General features: G+C 41.3%; 1 protein-coding gene across 1 annotated transcript; it reads left to right on the forward strand.

The window, feature by feature from the left end:
- Positions 1 to 17,225: 17,225 nt before the first annotated feature.
- LOC124660182 (uridine/cytidine kinase UKL1, chloroplastic) lies at positions 17,226 to 25,853 on the forward strand. Its single transcript, XM_047197978.1, has 14 exons — positions 17,226 to 17,278; positions 17,384 to 17,475; positions 17,908 to 17,977; positions 18,089 to 18,207; positions 18,917 to 19,013; positions 19,120 to 19,199; positions 19,644 to 19,838; positions 19,928 to 20,011; positions 20,151 to 20,211; positions 21,876 to 21,936; positions 24,725 to 24,818; positions 24,916 to 24,988; positions 25,190 to 25,272; positions 25,365 to 25,853. Exons 2-14 carry the CDS (start codon positions 17,428 to 17,430, stop codon positions 25,506 to 25,508), a joined length of 1,209 nt encoding a protein of 402 aa, XP_047053934.1. The 5' UTR covers positions 17,226 to 17,278; positions 17,384 to 17,427; the 3' UTR covers positions 25,509 to 25,853.
- Positions 25,854 to 26,047: the final 194 nt, after the last annotated feature.

Here is a 26,047-nt window from a genome sequence, read left to right on the forward strand (position 1 = left end):
ATAATCAATTTTATTAGTTGTAGTGGGAGCAAATTCAACAAAGTAGCTATCATCAAATATAGGAGGCATATTGTAATCATAATTAAATTTATCCTCCATAGTAGGTGGCACCAAAAGACCACTATCATTATAAACGTCATATATGGGAGGCATATCATAATCAACATAAACTTTCTCCTCAATACCCGGAGGGCTAAAGAGATCATTTTCATCAAAACCGACCTCCCCAAGCTTAGAATTTTCTATATCATTAGCAACAATGGTGTTCAAAGCGTTCATACTAATATCATTGCTACTAGCATGCAAATAAGGTTCCATAGGTTTTTTAATTTTCGCATTAAACCATTCATGTCTTGACTCGGGAAATAGTACAAAAAGCTCACGAGATGTTTTCCATTATGCCTTACTAGTGTTTAACAAGAAACAAAAAGATGCAATTGCAGGATCTAAAGGAAATAGCTTCGAGCACATACACAACGGCGCCGAGAAAAGTACTTTACACGGGACCGGAGTATGAGTGCCTTTTACCTTTCCTCCCGGCAACGGCGCCAGAAAAGTGCTTGATGTCTACTGGTGCTTCTATTCTTGTAGACAGTGTTGGGCCTCCAAGAGCAGAGGTTTGTAGAACAGCATCAAGTTTCCCTTAAGTGGATCACCCAAGGTTTATCGAACTCAGGGAGGAAGAGGACAATATCCCTCTCAAGCAACCCTGCAATCACGATACAATTAGTCTCTTGTGTCCCAAACACACCTAATACACTTGTCAGATGTATAGGTGCACTAGTTCGGCGAAGAGATAGTAAAATACAGGTGGTATGAATGAATATTTGCAGTAGTAACGGCGGCAGAAAATAGCTTAGTGGCGTGCGATTGATGGTAGTAATATTGCAGCAAGTAAACATGCGGTGGAACGAGTAAGTAAGCGATGATTGCAGTATTTGGAAACAAGGCCTAGGGATCATACTTTCACTAGTGGACACTCTCAACATTGTAATCATAAAGGAATATAAATAAGCACTTCACTATGCTACTCTGAATTACTCTCTGGCAAGATAACGAACTCTAATTCATCATGTAGGCAAACCTTAAAGATGTATTCCCAAGTACTAATGAACACCCCACGCTGAGCATTCACAGGAGGTACTAACACACCACAATTTTATAGAGACATCCAACTCAAATCATAACTCAGTGAATAAGTATTCTGTGAAATATAGCCTAAGAGACCCACACGGTGCACACACTGTCACCTTTACACACGTGGGACAAGGAGTCTCCGGAGATCACATAAGTAAAATCCACTTGAATAGCATAACGACATCTAGATTACAAACTCATCATATGGATCTCAATCATGTAAAGCAGCTCATGAGATCATTGTATTGAAGTACATATGAGAGAGAGATGAACCACATAGCTACCAGTACAGCCCTTAGCCTCGATGGAGAACTACTCCCTCCTCATGGGAGACAGCAGCGTTGATGAAGATGGCGGTGGTGTCGATGGAGATGCCTTCCGGGGGCACTTTTCCCCGTCCCGGTGGCGTGCCGGAACAGAGACTCCTGTCCCCCAGATCTTGGCTTCGCGATGGCGGCGGCTCTGGAAGGTTTCTCGTACCGTGGCTTTTCCGTATCGAGGTTTTAGGTCAGAGACCTTTAAATAGGCGAAGAGGCGGAGTCGGAGGGCTGACGAGGCGGTGACACAATAGGGGGGCGCGGCCCAGGCCCTGGCCGCGCCACCCGGTCATCTGGTGGCCCTGTGGCCCCCTCTGGCTGGCTCTCGGGTGTTCCGGAAGCTTCGTGGAAAAATAGGATGCTTGGGCATTGATTTCGTCCAATTCCGAGAATATTTCCTTACTAGGATTTCTGAAACCAAAAACAGCAGAAAACGGAAGCGGCACTTCGGCATCTCGTCAATAGGTTAGTTCCGGAAAACGCATAATAATGACATATAATGTATATAAAACATGTGAGTATCATCATAAAAGTAGCATGGAACATAAGAAATTATAGATACGTTTGGGACGTATCAGCGGCGCGGAAGGGCGGCGCAACCTGGAGCATTTGGCCCGAAAACAGCCGGCAGGTACGCGGCGGAGCCAAGCCCGAGTACGATCCTGCTCTCCCGCGCGGCGAGAACGGAGCCGACAGTGACTACTGCGGCGCTGCGGCGGGACGGCGACGGGTGGGATTGGGGTGGTGGCGTCGCACTAGAGCAGCAAAGAAGAGGAAAAAAGAAGCAAATCGAAGCAGTCGATTTCGCTGTCCCTGACTTGCGGGGCCGGGTAAGAAATGAAGGATGCTCTGCGCGACCGCCGAGCGTCCGCGGAGACGCAAACCTGGCGTATATTTGTGCCAGGTTTGCGTCTCCGCGGACGACCCGATCAATTTGCGTTGCTCCGCTGGAGGTGGTGCCAGACACATTTCCGATCACGCCGTCGCGCCGCTGGAGATGTCCTTAGCAAAACAAATAGGGGTTGGCCAGATTTGCGCACAAGTAGACGATTCCCCACGGGGCACCTGCCGCACCTCCACATCATCATCGATTAGAGCAAGTACAATAGAGTCCAGTCAGCTGACTATAAGACATTAAATAATATATTTTAGATGAGTTGGAGGAGAGAGAAGAGGAGAGAGAAGGAAGGTGGGCTACTTATGCAATAACACAGCTCTTGCACGTGCTCCTAGGCACCTTGTGAAAGTGAAAGGTGGGCCATATATTAGTAAAGTACTACATTCTTATAGCCAACTATTGTACATGTTAGCTATATGATGACTACAAATGATATGACATCTTGTTATAGCCAACAGTTAGCTATACTATTGGAATTGCTCTTATCTTTTGCGGAAGGACCTATCCACAGCGCCAGCAAGTCCCAAGGGCGAAGTCGTTGTTTACTGGCCGCGCCGCGCAACGCAGCAATGGCAAAAGACAACCGCATGGAAACGATGGCAGCAATGGCAAAAGACAACCGTATGGAAACGATGGCAGCAGCGTGCAGCTTTGGTCAAACATCCATGGCGCTCTCTGCATCGTGCGAGTAGTAGAAACGAAAAAAAAAAGAGTAAAACCAAGCAGGACCAGCACCAGCAGCATCTGAGGAAATTACAAACCACTTATTACTACTGTCTATGTTGCACAAATTACTCACTTTTTATGTTTTTTTGCAGAAAACACCAACTTTACATGTACTTGGTTGCACAGATGTCCAAATCAAGGATTAAACTTGTTAACCGCAAATCTGACAGCCAGGGCCCACAGTGAGTGATGATGTGGCATCCACGTGTCATCAATTATTCTTTTTTAAACCTTACAAATTATGAAAATTCCAATAAATAGAACAATATAAACTAACAAATCTAGGAAAGTTTGAAATACTTTAAAATATTTATCACTTTTTGTGAGATATGACCAAAACTTGGGTTCAAACTTTTCAAAAAGTTCTGAAAAAATTATAGTATTTGAAACAATATGACATAAGTAATCTCAAAAAGTTTGACATAATTTAAAGCCATCAAGTACTTGTCATCTTGAAATTATCACCGCCTCCAGCTATCATACTGCTCGATTTATATTGTTTCATTTATTTGAAAATTTTCAAACTTCTAAAAATTCTTGAAAAAAGCTAGTTTATGATACTCGGGTGCAACATCATCACTGGCTGTGGACCCATCCGTCAGATTTGCTGTTAACTAGCCTAATCAAAAATTTGGACCTCTGTGCAACCAACTACACGTAAAGTTGGTGTTTTCTGCAAAAGACGTGAAGAGTGAGTAGTTTGTGCAACACAGACAACAAAAGTGAGTGGTTTGTGCAATTTCCTCGCAGCATCTAATGCGAGGCGCATAAAAGAAAGAGAATCTACCCCCACATATTCCCCGGTGTGCACCGGTTATTGGTGCGCCACAAGGCCGAAACCTACCCGCCTTCCTTCGTGTACATCACCACCACCTGGTTGCCTCACGTCACTCCAGCCGCTCTCCACCACCGTTCCCTCCCTCACCCAAAAGCCAAAACCCACCCCCGTGTCAAAACCTCCGACCTCCGCTCGCCGAAAAGCGATCGCCAGCTCAGCAGTTAGCGTGTCGGCGACGAGCTAGGCCACTGCGCCGATGGGGGACGTGCTGGAGTCGGCGGTCGGGGCACACTTCAGCGGCCTCCGCCTCGACCCGCGCCGCCTCTCCTCCTCATCCCTCCCTTCCTCGCCCTCCTCCGCCACCTGCAACGGCACGACCGACGCCTCCTCCGCCCCTGCCGTCGCCCCAAGCGGGCTCGCCTCTCCCACGGCCGCCAGGTAGCCCTTCGTCATCGGTACGCCTCCGCGCGCCCCCCCCCGCAATTTCTCCGTTCTGGTTTTGTTCTGATTTTTTTGGGGTGCGTTCTCGTGGTTCTGATGAAGGGGTGTCGGGCGGTACGGCCTTCGGGAAGACCACGGTGTGCGACATGATCATCCAGCAGTTGCACGACCATCATGCTCGTCAACCAGGATCCGCTCTTCCTTGCCCGCCTGCACCTCCTTCTTTTTATTCCTACGGTGGAGGTGGAGGTGTGGTTTTTTTTTTCTTCTTTTCGAGGTGGCGGCTGGCAATACGGTGTTGATTCCTATTGCGAGCAATCATACTGTCTTATTAATGCTCCTGATATTTGATTTCAACCATGTTCAAGAGACGTACCAACTCCAATTAAATATAGTAGTAAAGATAACAAGCGCGTTGGGCAGTCATATCAAATAGTGAAAGTGATTACATTTAAACATTATCATTTGATGTTCATTTGTACTTGATGATGTAGGCTTAGCCTAGTGGTTGGGGTCGCAATAGCGCACCCTAATGACCAGAGTTCGATCAATAGTGTTTTAGTTCCTCCTAGACATTGTTTCTTTTCTTTAATGTTCATTTGTACTTACAATGAGGTAGAAGCTATGACATTTCAATACCAAATATAGTATATGCACATGTTATTAACTTATTACTGGAAAAAAATTAACTTGTAAGACACATTTGACAACAAAAAACCAATGAAATACTGAAGTATCATGTCAATAGTTCAATTTATACTTTAGAAGTGTTAATAAATATGTTTACCTAGTCATACAATAGAAACCACCATTTAGATATTTTTAAGGTTGTACGCTTTAGAAATGTTCGCCATAAATATATATACACTACTATTTAGCTTATGAAATTGTCAAAAAACTAATCCAGTAACTTTTATTACACAATATAGTTTAAATTTAGCATAAGAAAGCTTATCTTAATATACACTTAAATTGTATTACAAAGAATGCTACAACTAATATAACATGTAGTATCATTTTCTTGTGTTTAATTGTGATAAAAACTAGTAAATTATACTCATTAATATTATAACATGTAAAAAATGTTTCTAAAAAAGTATAAAAATCTAGTACAAATTGTAATTATGTTAGTTCGCCATGTGTATAAAATTTTGCTTGGGCTAGCATTTGCAATGACAAATTCCCAGTGATGAAGGCATTCCTAGCTCTCTACCATTTTCTTCCGAGTTGGTTAAACCCCAGGTTGGACCAACGATGTTCTATGACTTCCTTCGTGCACATGATGAAATCCGTGACCAGACAACTCGCGGTCAACTTCAAAACGATTTGGTTCACCATGTGGGGAGCAATGTGGGCAACCCTCTCCGTAGGCCACTTGTCTCATTCTGTTTGATTTTTGTTAAGCTTTACATTTTTATTTTGTTTCCGAAAGAACTAATAGTTTGTGTGACATTTTCATACTAATAATTTTTTATTTATCCAATAGTGTTTTTGAAAATCAATACCATATATATTCATAGTAACAAATAATACATGGTAGTGATACACGAGTCATCTCCAGCGATTACAAAATAATCAATACCATATATATTCATAGTAACAAATAATACATGGTAGTGATACACGAGCCATATCCAGCGATTACAAAATAGTCTAAAAGAAACACGTAAATCTTCGAGGTTTTCAAAATCTTTCTTCTTCCCTGATATAATCTTGTACTTTTCTGAAGACAGTCGAACATAGATACCAAACCATAAACTTGTAAATACTAACGAAGGTTTTTCCATAATTTTAATTTTAGCCGCAATGCCAAGATTACGCGCACACATGTAGCAATTAAAGTAGTAATTCAACATCGGTAGGAGTACCAACATCAATATGCCATGGAAAAGAAACCGAACAACCTGGTCAACGTCGCTAGGTAACCGAGAGTACGAATCACCATTGTCGATGACTTAGCCGCCGGGACAAATATTGTGAGGCTGATCCTCCTCGCGGCAACTACGAGAAAATATCCAACATCGGGTTGACGAAGCAAAATCTGAAGATCCATACCTACAAAATTATAATCTTCCAACACCACCATTGACGATGGGAATAAAATCTCGTTGTCGAACAAAGAGGCGAAGATCGCTTATTTTAGATGATGCCATCTCCATAACAAGAAAATGGCTACCAAAACCCTAATCTATTAAAAAATACTACTTTTATTGAATACTCCATGCATAGATCTGTAGGATAACGTTGCATAGAAAACAAAAATTTTCCTACCGCGAACACGCAATCCAAGCCAAGATGCAATCTAGAAGACGGTAGCAACGAGGGGATATCGAGTCTCACCCTTGAAGAGATTCCAAAGCCTACAAGATGAGGCTCTTGTTGCTGCGGTAGACGTTCACTTGCCGCTTGCAAAAGCGCGTAGAAGATCTTGATCACGATCGCTTCCGGCGCCACGAACGGGCAGCACCTCCGTACTCGGTCACACGTTCGGTTGTTGATGAAGACGACGTCCACCTCCCCGTTCCGGCGGGCAGCGGAAGTAGTAGCTCCTCTTGAATCCGACGAGCACGACGGCGTGGTGTCGGTGGTGGTGGAGAAATCCGGCGGAGCTTCGCTTAAGCGTGCGGGATGTGGTGGAGGAGAGAGACCGCTAGGGTTTGGGGAGAGAGGGGGCTGGGCGCCGGCCCTCTAAGGGGTGCGGCCAAGGCTGAGGCTTGATGTGTTCAGCCCCCTCTCCTATGCCCCTCATTATATAGGTGGAAGCACCAAGAGTTCTAGTCCAAGTCTTCGAATAAGACCCCAACACTAAAACCTCCCATATGTGGGAAACCTACTCAAGGAGGGAGTCCTACCCAAGGTAGGACTCCCACCTTTCCTTGAGGTGGGTTGGCCGGCCACCCTAGGGGAGTCCACCTTGGACTCCTCCCCTTTAGGGTTGGCTGGTCATGCAAGGTGGAGTCCCTCCGGGACTCTACTTTCCATGGTGATTTCTTCCGGACTTTTCTAGAACCTTCTAGAACCTGCCATAAATGCACCGGATCATTTCCAAACTTGGAATATGACTTCCTATATATGAATCTTATTCTCCGAACCATTCCGGAACTCCTCGTGATGTCCGGGATCTCATCCGGGACTCCGAACAAATATTCGAACTCCATTCCAAATTCAAGTTCTACCATTTCAACATCCAACTTTAAGTGTGTCACCCTACGGTTCGTGAACTATGCGGACATGGTTGAGTACTCACTCCGACCAATAACCAATAGCGGGATCCGGAGATCCATAATGGCTCCCACATATTCAACGATGACTTTAGTGATCGAATGAACCATTCACATACGATACCAATTCCCTTTGTCACGCGATATTTTACTTGTCCGAGGTTTGATCTTCGGTATCACTCTATACCTTGTTCAACCTCGTCTCTGACAAGTACTCTTTACTCGTACCGTGGTATGTGGTCTCTTATGAACTTATTCATATGCTTGCAAGACATTAGACGACATTCCACCGAGAGAGCCCGGAGTATATCTATCCGTCATCGGGATGGACAAATCCCACTGTTGATCCATATGCCTCAACTCATACTTTCCGGATACTTAATCCCACCTTTATAACCACCCATTTACGCGAGTGGCGTTTGATGTAATCAAAGTACCTTTCCGGTATAAGTGATTTACATGATCTCATGGTCATAAGGACTAGGTAACTATGTATCGAAAGCTTATAGCAAATAACTTAATGACGAGATCTTATGCTACGCTTAATTGGGTGTGTCCATTACATCATTCATACAATGATATAACCTTGTTATTAATAACATCCAATGTTCATGATTATGAAACTAATCATCCATTAATCAACAAACTAGTTAAGAGGCATACTAGGGACTCTTTGTTTGTCTACATATCACACATGTACTAATGTTTCGGTTAATACAATTATAGCATGATATATAAACATTTATCATAAACATAAAGATATAAATAATAACCACTTTATTATTGCCTCTAGGGCATATCTCCTTCAGTCTCCCACTTGCACTAGAGTCAATAATCTAGTTTACATTTGTAAAGATATAACACCTTGGCCTTATGGTGCTTTATCATGTATTGCTCACGGGAGAGGTTTTTAGTCAACGGATCTGACACACTCAGAAACGTATGTATTTTGTAATTCATTTGCGTCTCAATGCATCACTCATTTCCAAATGAGTCGGCATTAAATATGTTTGGTCTTTTGGTGGAACCTTAATTCCGCAGTCTGAAATATGTCACTAATATTGTCACACGCAATATAGCTTCAAAGTTCGACTGCGTCGGAAATACACCAAGTTCTCAAAGAACCTCTTGACTTAACATCCTTTGTCATTGTCAAAATAATGACATACTCTGCCTTCTTTTGTAGAATCCGTCACAATATTTAGAACTCTTCTAAATCTATCATAGACAACTTCTAGCTCATTGTGCTACCTTTTAAACAACACTTAGTCTAATTTGAGATTGAAATTATATTTTATATGTGACAAAACCAATATCGGTGTAACATCTTACAGCGATTTGTTTGTCATTTCTTCATACAAAAATATATATATATATATCCTTAGTTCTTCTAAAGTACTCAAGGATATTCTTACTGTCGTCCAATGATCATCATATGAATCATTCTGGTATATGCTCATAACTCTTTATAGCACATGATATCTGATTGTGTACATATTATTCGTGATCTATAATCACTCATGTGTTTTTACTCATTGAGTGTCAGATACACTCAAGTCTTGTTAAAACTTCACATGACAAGAATATTTTCTTAATATTTCTATATTGAACTATTTTCAATATCCATTCTATGTACTTTGACTTAAACTTATTTTGTGTTTCAATCTATCTTCATAGATCTTGACACTAGATATGTTTCAGTCCATATCCTTTCATTGAAATTAATTTCTCAATGAAACCTTTTAATCAAGTATATAATTACATCATTTATAACTAACTATATGTCACCTACATAAAGTATTATAAATGTGTCTTAGCGCTCCCACTTAATTTCTTGCAAATGCAAGCCTCTTCATCGTCTCTGATGAAATCAAAAACTCTTTGACTATTTCATCTGGTGAAGATTCCAACTCCACAATACTTACTTCATCCAATTGAAGTTCGTATACCTATCTAGTATTCCACGGACCAGCAAAACTTTTGGTTGTATCTTGTATACACCTTTACTACACACTTCTGTTAAGTAATGTATTTTGCCATCCTACTAGCATATCTCATAAAAGAAATATGTAGCGATTACTAGAATAATCCTCATAGACTATAAGCATTGCTACGGAAGATCTAATCTTATCGTAGTCAACTCTTTGAACTTTGTCGTAAACAACTTTTCGACAAGTCGAGCTTCTTCAAGGATATTTCATCCAAGTCCATCAATTCTATAGATCCATTTACTTTCAAAAAGTATTTATCTATCTTGGATTTCATGGCGTATAGCCATTTTAACGGAGTCAGGGCCCATCATAACTTCTTTGTTTGTAGTTGGTTTATCATTGTTCAAAATCAATCCTTTGTTCACAAATCATTTATTTGATCACAAAGTAAACCATACCTACAAGGTTCAATATGTACTTCGATCTCCATGGCTAAAACACTTTGTAGTCATAGGAGCCATGATCGTCGTGGCCGCTTCCGGAACCAATTCCGATGCTGCGCTACTCGGATCATTATGCTCAGGTTCATAAACCTTATCAAGTTCTATTGTCCTCCCACTCAAAAACTTCGCTAGAAACAATTTCTTGGAAATAAGAAACATTTGACAAACACTTTTGTCTTTGTCTCCATTGTGGGAAGAATTCCCAATCAATTCTCTGGGATAACCAACAAAGACATTCATCCGATTTTGGTTGTAAACTTATTTACTTATGCTATGCATACCAAAATTTAAGAAAAGACTATTAGGGTTTATACCCATGTCATAACTCGGATGATGTCATTTCAACGGATCATGATGATGCTCTATTCAGTGTAAAGCGGTAGTCTCTAAAGCATAATTCACAAAAATATAATGGCATTAATATTTTATCTCATCATTGACCCAACTAGGTTTGGATACATCTCTCGGATACTTCATCATCACTATGATACTCCAAGAAATGTGAGTTGTAGAACAATTTCATAACTCTCTTAGATGTTCGCTAAAACTAGTAATTCAAATATTTTCACTATGATCCAATCATAGATATTTGACTTTTCTATTACGATGATTTCTACTTCATGCTGAAATTTATTTGAATCCATTCAAATGTTTCAAACTTCTTCCTTATCGAATATATCCACATATATATACTCAATTCATTGTTTGAAGTTTTCATGAAGTATAAGAATCTTCCGCACACAACTATGCCCAGTGATCCATATACATCATCATGTATGTTTCCACTAAGTTAGTTGCCCGTTCAAAACTTGGCCTATGAACGGTATTTTAGTCATTCTCTTTTAGAAAAGATTTGCAAGCGCCAAACGATTCAAAAAATCAAATGACTCCAAAAAACCATTTGCATGGAGTTTCTTCATGCGTTCCTTTCCAACATGACCTAAATGGCGGTTCCACAAATAAGTGGAATTCAAATCATTTGCCTTATGGCATTTTAGCGTCAGTGTTATGTATGTGTGTTTCACCATTAAGATTTATAATAACTTATCCATCGTACATGGAGTAATGTCATAATTTAAACAACTCATTGTTTTCATTTGACCAGAGCAAAATAACAATTATTAAGTTCTTTATTATAAATTCTAAGGGTTAGATAGAATGCCAATGATGAACATAATAACACTTTATTTTTATTCCAGTCGTGCATTCCTATCATATTCCTTGTCAGTCACTTAGGCCATTGTATTCTTGTATTGCGTTGTTTTGTATGACACTTCATACCAACCAATATAGTACTAATACCCAAGAATTTCTTAGTGTGACTTAACTAGGAATACAACCATAACATGCATATCATTTATATACACCTGAGCTAGACTTTCTAGTCTTTTCTTTTCTTTTTGCCAAAATATCTTTTGCAGTTTCTCTTTTAGCTTTCCTCATTATTCAGAAAAACACTTCAACATTAATAACTTCTAGGTTTGTTGGTCTGATACCAATAACCTTGAGGTTCTTATTTTGAAGTTGATCATCATATGACAAGTGTTCCGGATTTCACTATTAGTAACCTTGTAATATGATGAACAATTTCACTCATAATTTTATCCATCATATCATGACGACTTTCCGAGACCATGTCTGTACATGCTAGGTTCGTAAAGTTTTAACCTTGGTATTTGCATGTGCAAATCTAGCTTGCACCCGTTGTATGCACACGTAGAATCTATCACACCCGATCATCACGTGATGCTTCGAAACGACGAGTCTTAGCAACGGTGCATATTAAGGATGGTCACTTCATGGATATGTGAATATCGTTCGTGCCCCAATAGTTGGAGGATTGTGACGCCTTGCGTATTCAACCTTCGTACATTCCCATAAAACTTATGAGTTCATGTAGTCTCACCAAATTATATTCTATCATCTTGCAATAAGGTCTTAGATATCACATATATCTCATACCTTGATTATTTCTGAAAACTAAATTTTCAGCTCCTTACTTTTCAAACAGATTTGAACTTCAAGTTTCACGGAGACAAGATAACTTTAGGTACTAATTGAAACCATAGCTCTTTGAATCAACAATGTGAGGTTTACTAAAAGTTTGCAATAGGACTTAATCAATTCTTGATTCTTTAACAATACGGTATCTATCCGTAAAGTTTCTTGTCAGATTTTAACAGTATTTCTATCTCAATTACAAGACTAGCGCATGGTAGAAAAACGGATGCCAATACTACAAAATTAATTCAAAATACTACTCAAACTATGTTTATGATAATTAGTTCATGTTTTAATCTAATTACTAATGAACTCCCACTTAATACAACATCCCTCATAGTTGTTAAGTGGTACACGATCCAAGTCCACTACACCAAAACCGATCATCACGTGAGATGATGTAGCTTCAATAGTGAACATCAAAATGTTGATCATATCATCCATATGACTCGTGTTCAACCTTTCGGTTTCCGTTGTCCCGAGGCCATGTCTGTACATGCTAGGCTCGTCAAGCAAACCCAAGTATTCCGCGTGTGCAACATGGCTTACACCCGTTGTATGTGAACGTTGAGTCTATCACATCCGATCATCACGAGATGCTTCGAAACGACGAAATGTACAACGGTGCATACTAGGGGAGAACACTTTATTATCTTGATATTAATGTGAGGGATCATCTTATAATGCTACCGTCGCGATCTAAGCAAAATAAGATGCATAAAAGGATTAACATCACATGCAGTTCATATGTGATATGATATGGCCCTTTTGTCTTTGCGCCTTCGATCTTCATCTCTAAAGCACGGACATGATCTCCATCATCAACGGGCATGATCTCCATCATCGTCGGCGTAAGCGTCAAGGTTCATGGCGCCGTCTTCATGGTTGTTCACCTCATGTAGCAACTATTACAACTACTTTGAAATACTACTCAACATGAAATTAAAGACAACCATAAGGCTCCCGCCGGTTGCCACAATACAATAATGATCATCTCATACATATTCATCATCACATTATGGCCATATCACATCACCAAACCCTGCAAAAACAAGTTAGACATCTCTAATTTGGTTTGCATATTTTACGTGGTTTAGGGTTTTCGAGTAAGATCTAATCTACCTACGAACATGAACCACAACGGTGATACTAGTGTTGTCAATAGAAGAGTAAATTGAATCTTCACTATAGTAGGAGAGACAGACACCCGCAAAGCCTCTTATGCAATACAAGTTGCATGTCGAACGAGGAACAAGTCTCATGAACGCGGTCATGTAAAGTTAGTCCGAGCCGCTTCATCCTACTATGCCACAAAGATGCAAAGTACTCAAACTAAAGATAACAAGAGCATCAACGCCCACAAAACCATTGTGTTCTACTCGTGCAACCATCTATGCATAGACACGGCTCTGATACCACCGTAGGATAACGTTGCATAGAAAACAAAAATTTCCTACCGCGAACACGCAATCCAAGCCAAGATGCAATCTAGAAGACGGTAGCAACGAGGGGATATCGAGTCTCACCCTTGAAGAGATTCCAAAGCCTACAAGATGAGGCTCTTGTTGCTGCGGTAGACGTTCACTTGCCGCTTGCAAAAGCGCGTAGAAGATCTTGATCACGATCGCTCCGGCGCCACGAACGGGCAGCACCTCCGTACTCGGTCACACGTTCGGTTGTTGATGAAGACGACGTCCACCTCCCCGTTCCAGCGGGCAGCGGAAGTAGTAGCTCCTCTTGAATCCGACAGCACGACGGCGTGGTGTCGGTGGTGGTGGAGAAATCCGGCGGAGCTTCGCTTAAGCGTGCGGGATGTGGTGGAGGAGAGAGACCGCTAGGGTTTGGGGAGAGAGGGGGTTGGGCGCCGGCCCTCTAAGGGGTGCGGCCAAGGCTGAGGCTTGATGTGTTCAGCCCCCCTCTCCTATGCCCCTCATTATATAGGTGGAAGCACCAAGAGTTCTAGTCCAAGTCTTCGAATAAGACCCCAACACTAAAACCTCCCATATGTGGGAAACCTACTCAAGGAGGGAGTCCTACCCAAGGTAGGACTCCCACCTTTCCTTGAGGTGGGTTGGCCGGCCACCCTAGGGGAGTCCACCTTGGACTCCTCCCCTTTAGGGTTGGCTGGTCATGCAAGGTGGAGTCCCTCCGGGACTCTACTTTCCATGGTGATTTCTTCCGGACTTTTCTAGAACCTTCTAGAACCTGCCATAAATGCACCGGGTCATTTCCAAACTTGGAATATGACTTCCTATATATGAATCTTATTCTCCGAACCATTCCGGAACTCCTCGTGATGTCCGGGATCTCATCCGGGACTCCGAACAAATATTCGAACTCCATTCCAAATTCAAGTTCTACCATTTCAACATCCAACTTTAAGTGTGTCACCCTACGGTTCGTGAACTATGCGGACATGGTTGAGTACTCACTCCGACCAATAACCAATAGCGGGATCTCGGAGATCCATAATGGCTCCCACATATTCAACGATGACTTTAGTGATCGAATGAACCATTCACATACGATACCAATTCCCTTTGTCACGCGATATTTTACTTGTCCGAGGTTTGATCTTCGGTATCACTCTATACCTTGTTCAACCTCGTCTCCCGACAAGTACTCTTTACTCGTACCGTGGTATGTGGTCTCTTATGAACTTATTCATATGCTTGCAAGACATTAGACGACATTCCACCGAGAGGGCCCAGAGTATATCTATCCGTCATCGGGATGGACAAATCCCACTCGTTGATCCATATGCCTCAACTCATACTTTCCGGATACTTAATCCCACCTTTATAACCACCCATTTACGCAGTGGCGTTTGATGTAATCAAAGTACCTTTCCGGTATAAGTGATTTACATGATCTCATGATCATAAGGACTAGGTAACTATGTATCGAAAGCTTATAGCAAATAACTTAATGACGAGATCTTATGCTACGCTTAATTGGGTGTGTCCATTACATCATTCATACAATGATATAACCTTGTTATTAATAACATCCAATGTTCATGATTATGAAACTAATCATTCATTAATCAACAAGCTAGTTAAGAGGCATACTAGGGACTCTTTGTTTGTCTACATATCACACATGTACTAATGTTTCGGTTAATACAATTATAGCATGATATATAAACATTTATCATAAACATAAAGATATAAATAATAACCACTTTATTATTACCTCTAGGGCATATCTCCTTCAAGATCCGGTTCCCCACTCCTCCCAAGACCGATCTATGCTGGAGGAGGTGGAAGTCGAGGCACTAGGTTTTGGCGACTGACAGACAACAACGATAGGTATGAGGCTCCCTTGCCTGCAACTTTTCTTTATCAAATAGTTGTTTCTTGTAGGGTGAAATATCCAAGGTTGCAAAAATAAATCATAGCCACCCAGACCAAATGGGTGACCGTGTTGGAGGCACCAACCAGCCATGCACAAACAAACGGTGGACGGCTGTCCGCACGGCCATGTAAAAAAGACCAAATCAAATATCTTTATATATCTGATTTAAATCATAGCGTTGGAGATGCCCTTGTACGCACCCAATATTTAAGAGGAGAATTAGTCTTATATTTTTAATCACTCGACCATTGACTCACACCTGTGTGACAGGCTTAGTCTCCGTTTGATTAGGCTATACGGAAGATTTTTTTTGTTTTTGTTTAAGATGCACGCATGATACCCTTGCCTATTTTGATATGTTAAAGGAAGTGGATAGGGTGTTTATGCACCCGGATGCATATGCACATTTTATTTGAATTGTATTTAAAATATATTTTAAAATGTCAAATAAATAAAAAAATGTCTCGTGTATATGTTAATATGTTATATGCTCATAAAGTTGTTTTAGAAGAAAAAAATGACATGTTCTCTACCCTATGTAAGTCGTTTTTACATAGGGCACGAAAAATAACGATTTGATGTGAAACTTTAAGTGCACTCAAAGAACACGTCCCTCTACATATGAATTTTGTCTTTCCAAAGGCTCATTTGATTCAAAGTTTTTTCTTGAGAAACAGAGTACAAACATAGGCGCTCACATACACGCGTGTAGAATTTGTATAGGAATTGTGTATGATTTGGAAGCTGTGTGAAAATTTCCTATATAGGTTGTTTGATTCATCGAAGCATGTTGTATGGAAAATATCTTATAGAAATCTTGCAGTGCAAATGCTATAACAAAAAATATTAGGTCACACCTCAAAAAAAAGTTTCTTCGCTACAATCAGACACACTTCATGTTGCCATAGGATTCAATTAGGAATGACATCCTAATCCTATGTTTTTCTTATTCTTATGTTTTATTATCCTGTAAATCAAAGGAGTCCTAAATTTTGTATCTTTTAAAAATACTATGTTTGTATGTACCGGATGCATATGTACCGAGATCGGTTTTAAGTTTCCGAAATAAATCAAAGGAGTCCTAAATTTTGTATCTTTCGCAAATAATACTTGAAAATGCGGTTGGCCAGATTTGCGCACAACTGGACGATTCCCCACGCGACACCAGCACCTCCACGCCACCATCGATTATCTTTTGCCGAAGGTCCTATCCACAGCGCCAGCAAGTCCCAGGTCCCAAGGGCCAAGTCGTTGTTTACTGGCCGCGCCGCGCAACGCAACAATGGCAAAAGACAACCGTATCGATCACAGATTCACAGCGAGGGGTGGCAGAATGCGTACAGGTTTGGTCAAACACCCATGGCCCCCGTCCGCAGAGTACGTATCATCCAACTAGAAAGCGGAAAACAAAATCGGAAAAAGGTAAAACGATGCAGGACCAGCAGCATCTAATGCGAGGCTCAGAAAAGAAAGAGAATCTACCCCCACATATTCCCCGGTGCGCACAGAGAAAACGCTGCTCCCTCTCCCGAAAAGCCGAAAACCAGTTCTTGCTGCGCCACAAGGCCGAAACCTGGCCGCCTTCCTTTGGTTGCCTCACGTCACCCCACGCACGCACACGCCGTCCTTCTCCATCTCCATCCGCCCCCACCACCACCGTCTCCTCCCCCACCCAAAACCCACCCCCGTCCCCGTGTCAAAACCTCCCACCTCCGCTCCGCTCGCCAAAAAGCGATCGCCACCTCAGCACGCCGGCGTCGACGATGGAGGACGTGCTGGAGTCGGCGGTCGGGGCACACTTCAGCGGCCTCCGCCTCGACTCTCGCCGCCTCTCCTCCTCATCCCTCCCTTCCTCGCCCTCCTCCGCCGCCTGCAACGGCACGGCCGACGCCTCCGCCGCTCCCGCCGCCGCGGCCGCCCCGAGCGGGCTCGCCTCTCCCACGGCGGCCAGGCAGCCCTTCGTCATCGGTACGCCTCCGCGCGGCTCCCCTCTAACGCACGAACGCTTCTCCCCTGCAATTTCTCCGTTTCTGTTTTGTTCTGATTTTTTGTTTGGGGTCCGTTCTGGTGAAGGGGTGTCGGGCGGTACGGCCTCCGGGAAGACCACGGTGTGCGACATGATCATCCAGCAGCTGCACGACCACCGCGTCGTGCTCGTCAACCAGGTGCGCTCTTCCTTGCCACTGCTCCTCGGCCTCTACTTTTTTATTTATTTATTAATCCTCTTGAGGAATTTGTTCTCCGATAGTGCGCTCTTCCTTGATATGTCTGCGTAGTGCATATATGCTCAAATTCGGAGCATCCGTTGTTGGAGTCTGGAATCATGTGCTGCGATGATGATTTTGTTTCATAAATGATTCTCACTGTTGCCAAGTTCCTCTGTTTGTTAAGGGAATCCGGATCTAGCCGTTATCGCTATACCTCTTCCTAGGTCATACCCCACATTAACATTTCCAGTAGGCATCCTTTTTCGCGTGAAACCTGATCCACCATCGGATGCCTGTTAGAGCACCCCATGCTAAACCGACCGCCCAACCACAGAAAACTTATTTCAAGGAGCTATAAGTATAATCAAACTTCCCGTTGTAATTTTGCAGGATTCCTTCTACCGTGGTTTAACCGAGGAACAGTCTGAACATGTGGGAGAATACAACTTTGATCACCCTGGTACTTGGTTTAATCAAAATCCATGCTCTTCTCTACAACATGTTTTCCGATCTATTTTAATTTTTTTTAATATATGTGTAAGGATGATTTTATGTCTTTCTATCTCCGCAGATGCATTTGACACTGATCGACTTCTGGAGTGCATGGGAGAGTTGAAAAGCGGGCAGTCTGTAAATATTCCTATTTATGATTTCAAGAATCATCGACGATGCTCCGAGAGCTTCAGAAAGGTGATACTAGCTGCCATTCATTTCATGTCAAAGTGATAGTGCCTTTATTATGCACGATGTTATTGGTGTTAACTTTCTCTCAAAATGTGAAATATCCGGATGACATGAAAATTACCTATATGGCATGCTTGCTGTTTTTATGTCAATCCAGTGAGTGACGATTTAATTTATGTTATTTATGCTTCACGGAACGTTGCTCTAGTTTTATGTTCTGTTATATTCTATTACCATTTGGCACCACCAACCTTCTAACAAGTACTGTCAGACTTTCACTGTCAAATGTAATAGAAAAGTGTTGAAACTCTAAATTCATGAGGTTTTAGGGGTGGGGGGATATGTAATGTACAGAGGTATGGTGAAATGATGTTGATAATAAATGAACTTCTATAACTTCTATAACTCACTGGTTACCGGGGGGAGCATACATGAGGGAGGAATGAGAAAGGGAAAAAAGAGAAATGCTTGTTTGCCTCTCAGTATATGTACCAGTTACAATTTACAAAGCTGGTCTTACCACCAGGTCCCTAGTATTTCCATTGTAAATCTGTAATACAACACGGGAGCTTGTGTTGAAGAAAGATGTCTAGTGTTGTTGGCTATCTATTTTCTGCCTTCTGTTAGTGCAAGCAGAACCCAAATGGATAGGATGGTTTAACTAGGTCCAAAACTCCTCTTATCAATGAATCACTGATTATTCTTTTTTTGTTAGGTCAATGTATCAGATGTCATCATTTTAGAGGGCATTTTGGTTTTTCATGATCAAAGGGTGCGGGACTTGATGGACATGAAAATTTTCGTTGACACAGGTTTGTTCCTTTTCTCCTTGGTACATATGTATTGCAGTTTCAATTGGGTAGTCATGTTTGTTACCACTCACCCTTTCTTCTGTTGGCCTTTATGCATCCACTTTAGACGCTGATATTAGGCTTGCCCGACGAATAAGGCGTGATACAGTTGAAAGAGGCAGAGATGTTCTCTCCGTGCTTGAGCAGGTAATTCAAACCAGTCTTTCTGCTTTAGTTAGCCTATTCGAATGCATTATATTCTCTAAGCTTCAATTCTTTTAACATACAAGGCTTGAACGCAGTTTAAATTATTGTTTCTCTAGTATGCTGCCATTTTACTCTCTTCTGTATTTATGAGTAAACCTTCACATAATCTATTCTCTTGCTATACATAGGTATATCATGGTTATCTACCATTCTATTACCTCCATTCTGTAATATAAGTCTTTTTAGAAAGCTAAACTAGCTTTCTAAGAAGGCTTATATTTTGGAACGGAGGTAGTAATATTTTCTTGATATTACAACCTCCTTGATCAATGTACTTTCTTCAAATATCTCCCATGAGAGGGAGTATATATGTATTCATGCGATCATGTTCGCAATACACATGACATTACCCTTTTTAACACGAACTTCTGATGGAATAATTAGTATGGAAGGTTTGTGAAGCCTGCGTTCGATGATTTTGTTCTGCCTTCCAAGAAATATGCTGATGTGATCATACCACGAGGAGGAGACAACCATGTTGCCATTGATTTAATCGTGCAACATATTCGTACAAAACTTGGCCAGCACGACCTGTGCAAATTTTATCCAAACGTGTATGTAGTTCACACAACTTTCCAGGTACATTTGTTTATCACTGTTGATTTAAGCTTTATAACAGTACTTAGATTTTCCAAAATTGTGATGCTCTTAAAGATTCATCTGAACAGATACGTGGAATGCATACTCTCATTCGTGATAAGGAAATTACTACTCCTGATTTTGTCTTTTATTCAGATCGCCTGATTCGCTTGGTAATGCTCTTGTTACTTGTGGCCTCTACCTCTCTCTCCTTTCTTAGATAACTTCTCTAATTAGGTGGCCAAGTTAAACTGCGCAGTTCGTAAATGTGGTCGGTGGTAATGTGTTACTGATATGGAAATACCTTGCTAGGTAGTTGAACATGGTCTGGGGCATTTGCCATTTACAGAGAAGCAGGTCGTTACACCTACAGGTACAAGAGTACATCACTGGCTTCATTCTGTGTTATACACCTTCGTTGTAAATTATTCTCTAGGAAATTCTTAGCCTTGCTTCCATCAGGTAACTTAAATCCATAATATCCTTCATATATGGCTGGAGAGCTGAAAGCATAGTTTAAAAAACCGGACCGGTGATCGAACCGGTGAGGCTCTCGGTTCAGGTTTTTACCGGTCGAACCACCGGTTCACTGTCCGCTCTTTTAAGATATAAAATAATATTTTTTATCCATAAATGTTGCACCAAACAGATAAACATGTATGCAAAGAAATTAAACTTAGCAATTTGACATAATAATAATCATAATTCACATAATAACATAGCAAGCATCAAGCCATCAACAGCAAAGCAATGCAACACATGTATAATTGTACATACACACGGACACTGTCCAAAATACACAGGAGCCAATAATGCACAATTGTACATACACGGGCAAACATCTATAATCTCTAACTCTGTGACATTTTGACATGACCACTGTAAAGAATAATTCGCATGGAAATTAGATACACAGGAGGAAGGAATCCAAACTGAACAGGCTTCCAGGAGATGCAGAACAGCTGCGGCTGGCATCAGGTATGGGAGAAACAGAACAGAAGAACAGGGAACAGCCTATGAAGGCATGAAGGTCGCTGGCAGAGGCGTGGGACTAGCGGGGCGGCGGTGGCACCAAGGCAGGTGGCCGCAAAATCGAGTGGTGTGGCTGGCCTTGGTGGGAGGTGTTGCTGCGGAATCGAGCGGCAGCCGGTGGCCCGTGCAGCTTCATCTCAAGCAGCGGCCAGCGAAACTGAAGCGTCCATGGCGGCACCTCTACGCAGCGGTGATGGCGGGCACAGGCTGTGGCGCTCTACTGCCTGAATTGGGATGGGATCGACTGGAAACGCAAGCGTCGATTTCTTGAGTTTCCAAATTTGTCCCTGCATTTTTCAGACAACAATAATTCGAACAAGTGATATTTCTGGAACAGGTAGTGAACCAGGGGTTTTGCCAAAACCGCTCCGGTTCACTGGTTCCTTTGAAAACCGGCTGGTTTGGCCTGTTTTATCCTGTTCAGTGGCGTGGACGGTCCAGTGCGCTTAACAGACCGGTGGAGGCTCCGGTTCAACCAGTGGTCCGGTCCGGTTTTTTAAACTATGGCTGAATGAGTCCGCCATTTTTTCCGAGAAGCATGGCAAGGACCTCTGCCTTTCCATTTAGAGGAAAAAAACAGAGGAGTACAGATGCCTAGTTTATTATGCAAAAACCAGGCAAAATAACATGCAATACTTTATAATGTCGATACTGATCTACCTTGTCACTGGTTACCAGAGTTTGTGTGGAGATAAGGCACAACAAAATCATCGAATGCGGGCTTCACAAAGATTGTTTCCCCTCAAATTGTGAAATGAAAGTCTTAATGCTTATGCCCTCGAAGTGTGAAATAAAACTTGTATCGTAGTTACTGCTTGGTTTCGTATGCATTCATCCTGGGATTTATAAAGGTTGTTGCTTCCCCTGTTTATTTCAGACAATTGTGCACTGTACATTTGTGTTAACACAATGCCTGTGTAACCAACTACCCATTCTTATCCTGTATTGAACAAAGAATGGAAGTTTTTCTTACACTAACATCATGATTATCTATGTGTTATCCAGGATCTATTTATTCAGGAGTTGACTTCTGCAAGAAGCTCTGTGGAGTGTCAATTGTTCGAAGGTACGCCCCAATTTTTAAATCGGATAGTTTAAATGCTAGAATTTGAGGTACCTCCATAATCCATACTATAGCATTGCATGCAGCTTCCAGTTATATATTCCTAGAATGTTAAAGTTTGAATCCTAGAGTACACAGCTCTTACTTTTACTCCATTCCATCTATCGTGTCGTCGAACATCAATCATTATTAACCCACACTAGCTAGTAGGAACAACATGTGCTGATTTAAACCTGTATACAACTTCCTTGCCTCCTTCATTTTCCGAGTTCCAAACAGATTTGATATTGATATGGAGAAAGAGAATATCTAAGTTGCTTATTTTATAGTACAACATCCTCCAACAGTTTTTTGAAGGGCAGTGCACAATAGTTTGGTAGAAGAGATAATGTCCATGTTTTTTAAGGGACTATATAATGATGGGTGTGGATTATTTCATAAATGAGATTATAATACTGTGAATATTCATATTTGTTGTAACTCAAATTTAGCACATCCACTCCACTAGATAATTTTATATGGAAAGTAAATGAAATCTGCAGAAAATATTCAGTTAGTTCAGAAAAAATATCTGGGGCACGATTGAATCACGCGAGATAATACTCATAAATCATAATATCATAATACCCTGACATGAACTAAATTGTACAGCATCCTGTCGGACATCACGCAGATGTTATAGAGATACTAATATCTGGCAGTCTTCTCCTAGTAGAAGAAAAATAAAGGCTAACTTAGCCAGACATAGACTCTATGGTAGATTTAATGTCGCTGCTGATGTTCTTGGCATCTAAGGCAATGCCGGCCAAGCCCCTCCTCCCTAACCCAGCACAATAGAGCATGTTTGCACCTTTCCAATGATTTTGAAATTCCTTCTTTGGCAAACTATCACTATTCAACATGTCCTCGCCATTCTACACAAATAAATCACATTACTTACGTTAGAATATATAGCAAATGTAGCATACAGAGATATTACACTTGGACATTCAAATCTCAATAATGCTACTACCTTGAGCCACCTATTTGCTGTGCTTTTGTATCCTGTTGCAAACACAATTGCGTCGAAGGAGCCTTCTTTCCCACCTTCGAATTCAACTATTTTACCTTTAATCTTTGTCATCCTTCCTTGAACCTACATCATATCAAATGTAAAATATCTTGCCATATGGATTAACTCTTATTATATTATACATGTCCCAAACGAGGATATGCTTACTTCAATATTGCCTTTCTTGATTAACCCCACGGTGCCAACATCAATCACGGCTGATCGGCCAGTTTCTGACTTGACGACAAATGGACCCTTTTTTGGTCTGGTGATGCCATGCCTAGTTAGATCACCAAATATGAAATTTGCCATCATCACAATGAGATCATCCACCAGCTTCACTGGAAGATGACGTACTAGTTTCATCCCTAATCTGATTAATTCCTTAGTCATTATATGAATCTGCAGCCACAAAAATGGTCACACATCTTCTGTATTGACGAGATAAAATAAAAAAATGCAAATAAATTCTATAGTGGAAGTATAGTACACATACCGGGCTTCGTATGACAATTGAAGTATTGGCATCATGAGATGCAAGGTCATATGCAATCTCCATTCCAGAGTTGCCAGATCCAACGACCAACACATTCCTCCCAGTGTAGCTGATGCCTGACTTGTAGCTTGATGAGTGGATGGCCACACCCGGAAAAGTTTCCAGTCCAGGGATCACTGGAATATTCTCTTCACTATTCTCGCCACTTGCCACAACAAGAAACTTCGCCTTGTAATTGACTATTGTGCACTTCTCTATGTCACGCGCTATGATGGACCAACATTTTTCATTGATGTCATATGTGGATGACTCAACAGTGGTCCGATACTTTGGCTGAATGTTGAAACGCTCAATGTAGTCATCCAAGTACTTGACAAATTGGTTTTTCGGTATGTATGTTGGAGCATCTACTGGGTACGACATGTGTGGCAACTCACAGAACTCCTTGGCAAGATGTAGCTTCAGACGATCATACGCGCGGTTCCGCCATAGGGACGCGCTGCAACTCTCACGCTCGACGATGATATAGGGGATAGAGAATTGGCTAAGACACGCCGCTGTTGCGAGGCCTGCCGGCCCAGCTCCAACAATCAAAACTACAACCTCCTCCATTGCTACAACAATTGAGTTCGCGAAGCTGTGGGATGATTACTCGCGTATGACACATATATACTTGTAACTTTCATGTGTCCATTCTGTTTTGTAAACGCGTTCAGATTATGAGATTCATAAATGGTAAACTTTGGTGCATATTAACTTCGTACCCTCTATAAAAATTAGAATATTATAAATGCCTTGTCTGGCATGAAAGCTTATTTCGAAACAAAATTGTTAGGAAATGTAACTCCAATCGGTGACATTCCTCATCAAACTTTCTAATAGGGTTCACATATATTTAGGCCACATTAATTGAATGTTTCCAATTATGATGACTACAAATTCTGATAATATGAGGGTATGTCCATACAATATTTTCAATGTTTCTTTCTTTTTCTATCTAACTGTTGCAAATTCCAGGTGGGATTACGTTATGTTCAAACAATACATTTTAATACTTTTCTTTCCTTTTCCTACAGTCACCCCTCTCAGTGTTTATCAACATCCAATCAGTGTTAAAAAACTTGTTTGACTATACGATCCCCTCAATTTTCAATGGAATCGTCACTAGTGGGAATCACTCGTGCAATAAATTTCTGACAGTATTTTCTTGCACGTTTTGGAATAATATATATGTTTTACTGCAGTGGTGAAAGCATGGAAAATGCATTGCGTGCTTGTTGTAAGGGGATAAAAATAGGTAAAATCCTAATACATCGGGATGGAGACAACGGACAACAGGTTGAGCATTCTGTGCACATGCTTTCATTGTAAATGTTCATGAAAATAGTATAATTCAGCGATTCTGTGAATAAATCTTATGTATTTTCATGTCCAGCTCATATACCACAAGTTGCCCATGGATATAGCTGAACGTCATGTTCTACTTATGGATCCTGTCCTTGGTACAGGTTAGTGTTATATATCTTTTGAATAATTTTTGATAGTTTTGTATAATTGTTCAAATTAAGAACTAATTGAGGTTAATAGTTTAGCACGATGGGCTAAAGTTCTTTTATCTTTTCTTGATAGTTCTATATGTAAGTTTGTTTGAATTAACGACTGATAGTGGTTGGTAATTTAGCCCTTTTATTATACCTTGTTTTCTGCAGGTAACTCAGCAAATCAAGCTATAGAGCTTCTTATAAGAAAAGGAGTTCCGGAGGACCAGATCATGTTTCTTACTCTTATTTCGGTACAGTTGTCTAGCTCAATCACTTTCCTAGTTACACCTCTCTACTGTTTCCCTTGTTTTTGGTTAGTTTATTTACAGCATTTCGCAAACAGGCTCCTGAAGGGATCCATTGTGTCTGCAAGCGATTCCCTCGTCTGAAGATCGTGACATCAGAGATCGACGTCGGGTTGAATGAGGATTACCGTGTCGTCCCAGGATTGGGAGAATATGGTGATCGCTACTTCGGCACAGACTAATCAAACTGCAATACTGCTTCCGTTTGGCGTGGAAACGATATCCGGATTAGACCTAGCAGGAGATGATATACTGGTGTTAGGTGGTTTGTGGTATACTAGCAGAGTGGAGCGGAGACATCACTCTGTCAACCATTGGAGGTACCAAGAGCATACGGCGAGGTGCGATATCATACTCCGTATGACCTGCTAAACATTTGGTGCGCTACTCGTTCTGTTCTTGTAACGAACTTGGCCCTTTTGTGGGTTCTGAGTCTGAGCCCCTGGCAAAATAGATTGGTCGTCGCCAGTTAAGTGGCTTGTGGAATGTATAGCTTATTGGGGGTTTTGCGGCAGATGCCGTTGCTATTTCAGTTATGTGCACTGCATACTCAGTTGAAGTTTAATAAAGTACATTGTCGCTTTTTTTTAACGAACGAAAGAAAAAAAGAATTTTTGATCGGGAATTTTGCTCATTTCGTTTTCAGTTCTCTTCTTTTTTCTTTAGTTTGTTTTTCTGTTTTCTTTCCGTTTCTTTTTCAGTTTCAGATTCGAAAATTGTT

The sequence above is a fragment of the Lolium rigidum genome, chromosome 6 (genome assembly GCF_022539505.1).
Source record: "Lolium rigidum isolate FL_2022 chromosome 6, APGP_CSIRO_Lrig_0.1, whole genome shotgun sequence".
In the NCBI taxonomy this organism is placed as follows: Eukaryota; Viridiplantae; Streptophyta; class Magnoliopsida; order Poales; family Poaceae; genus Lolium; species Lolium rigidum.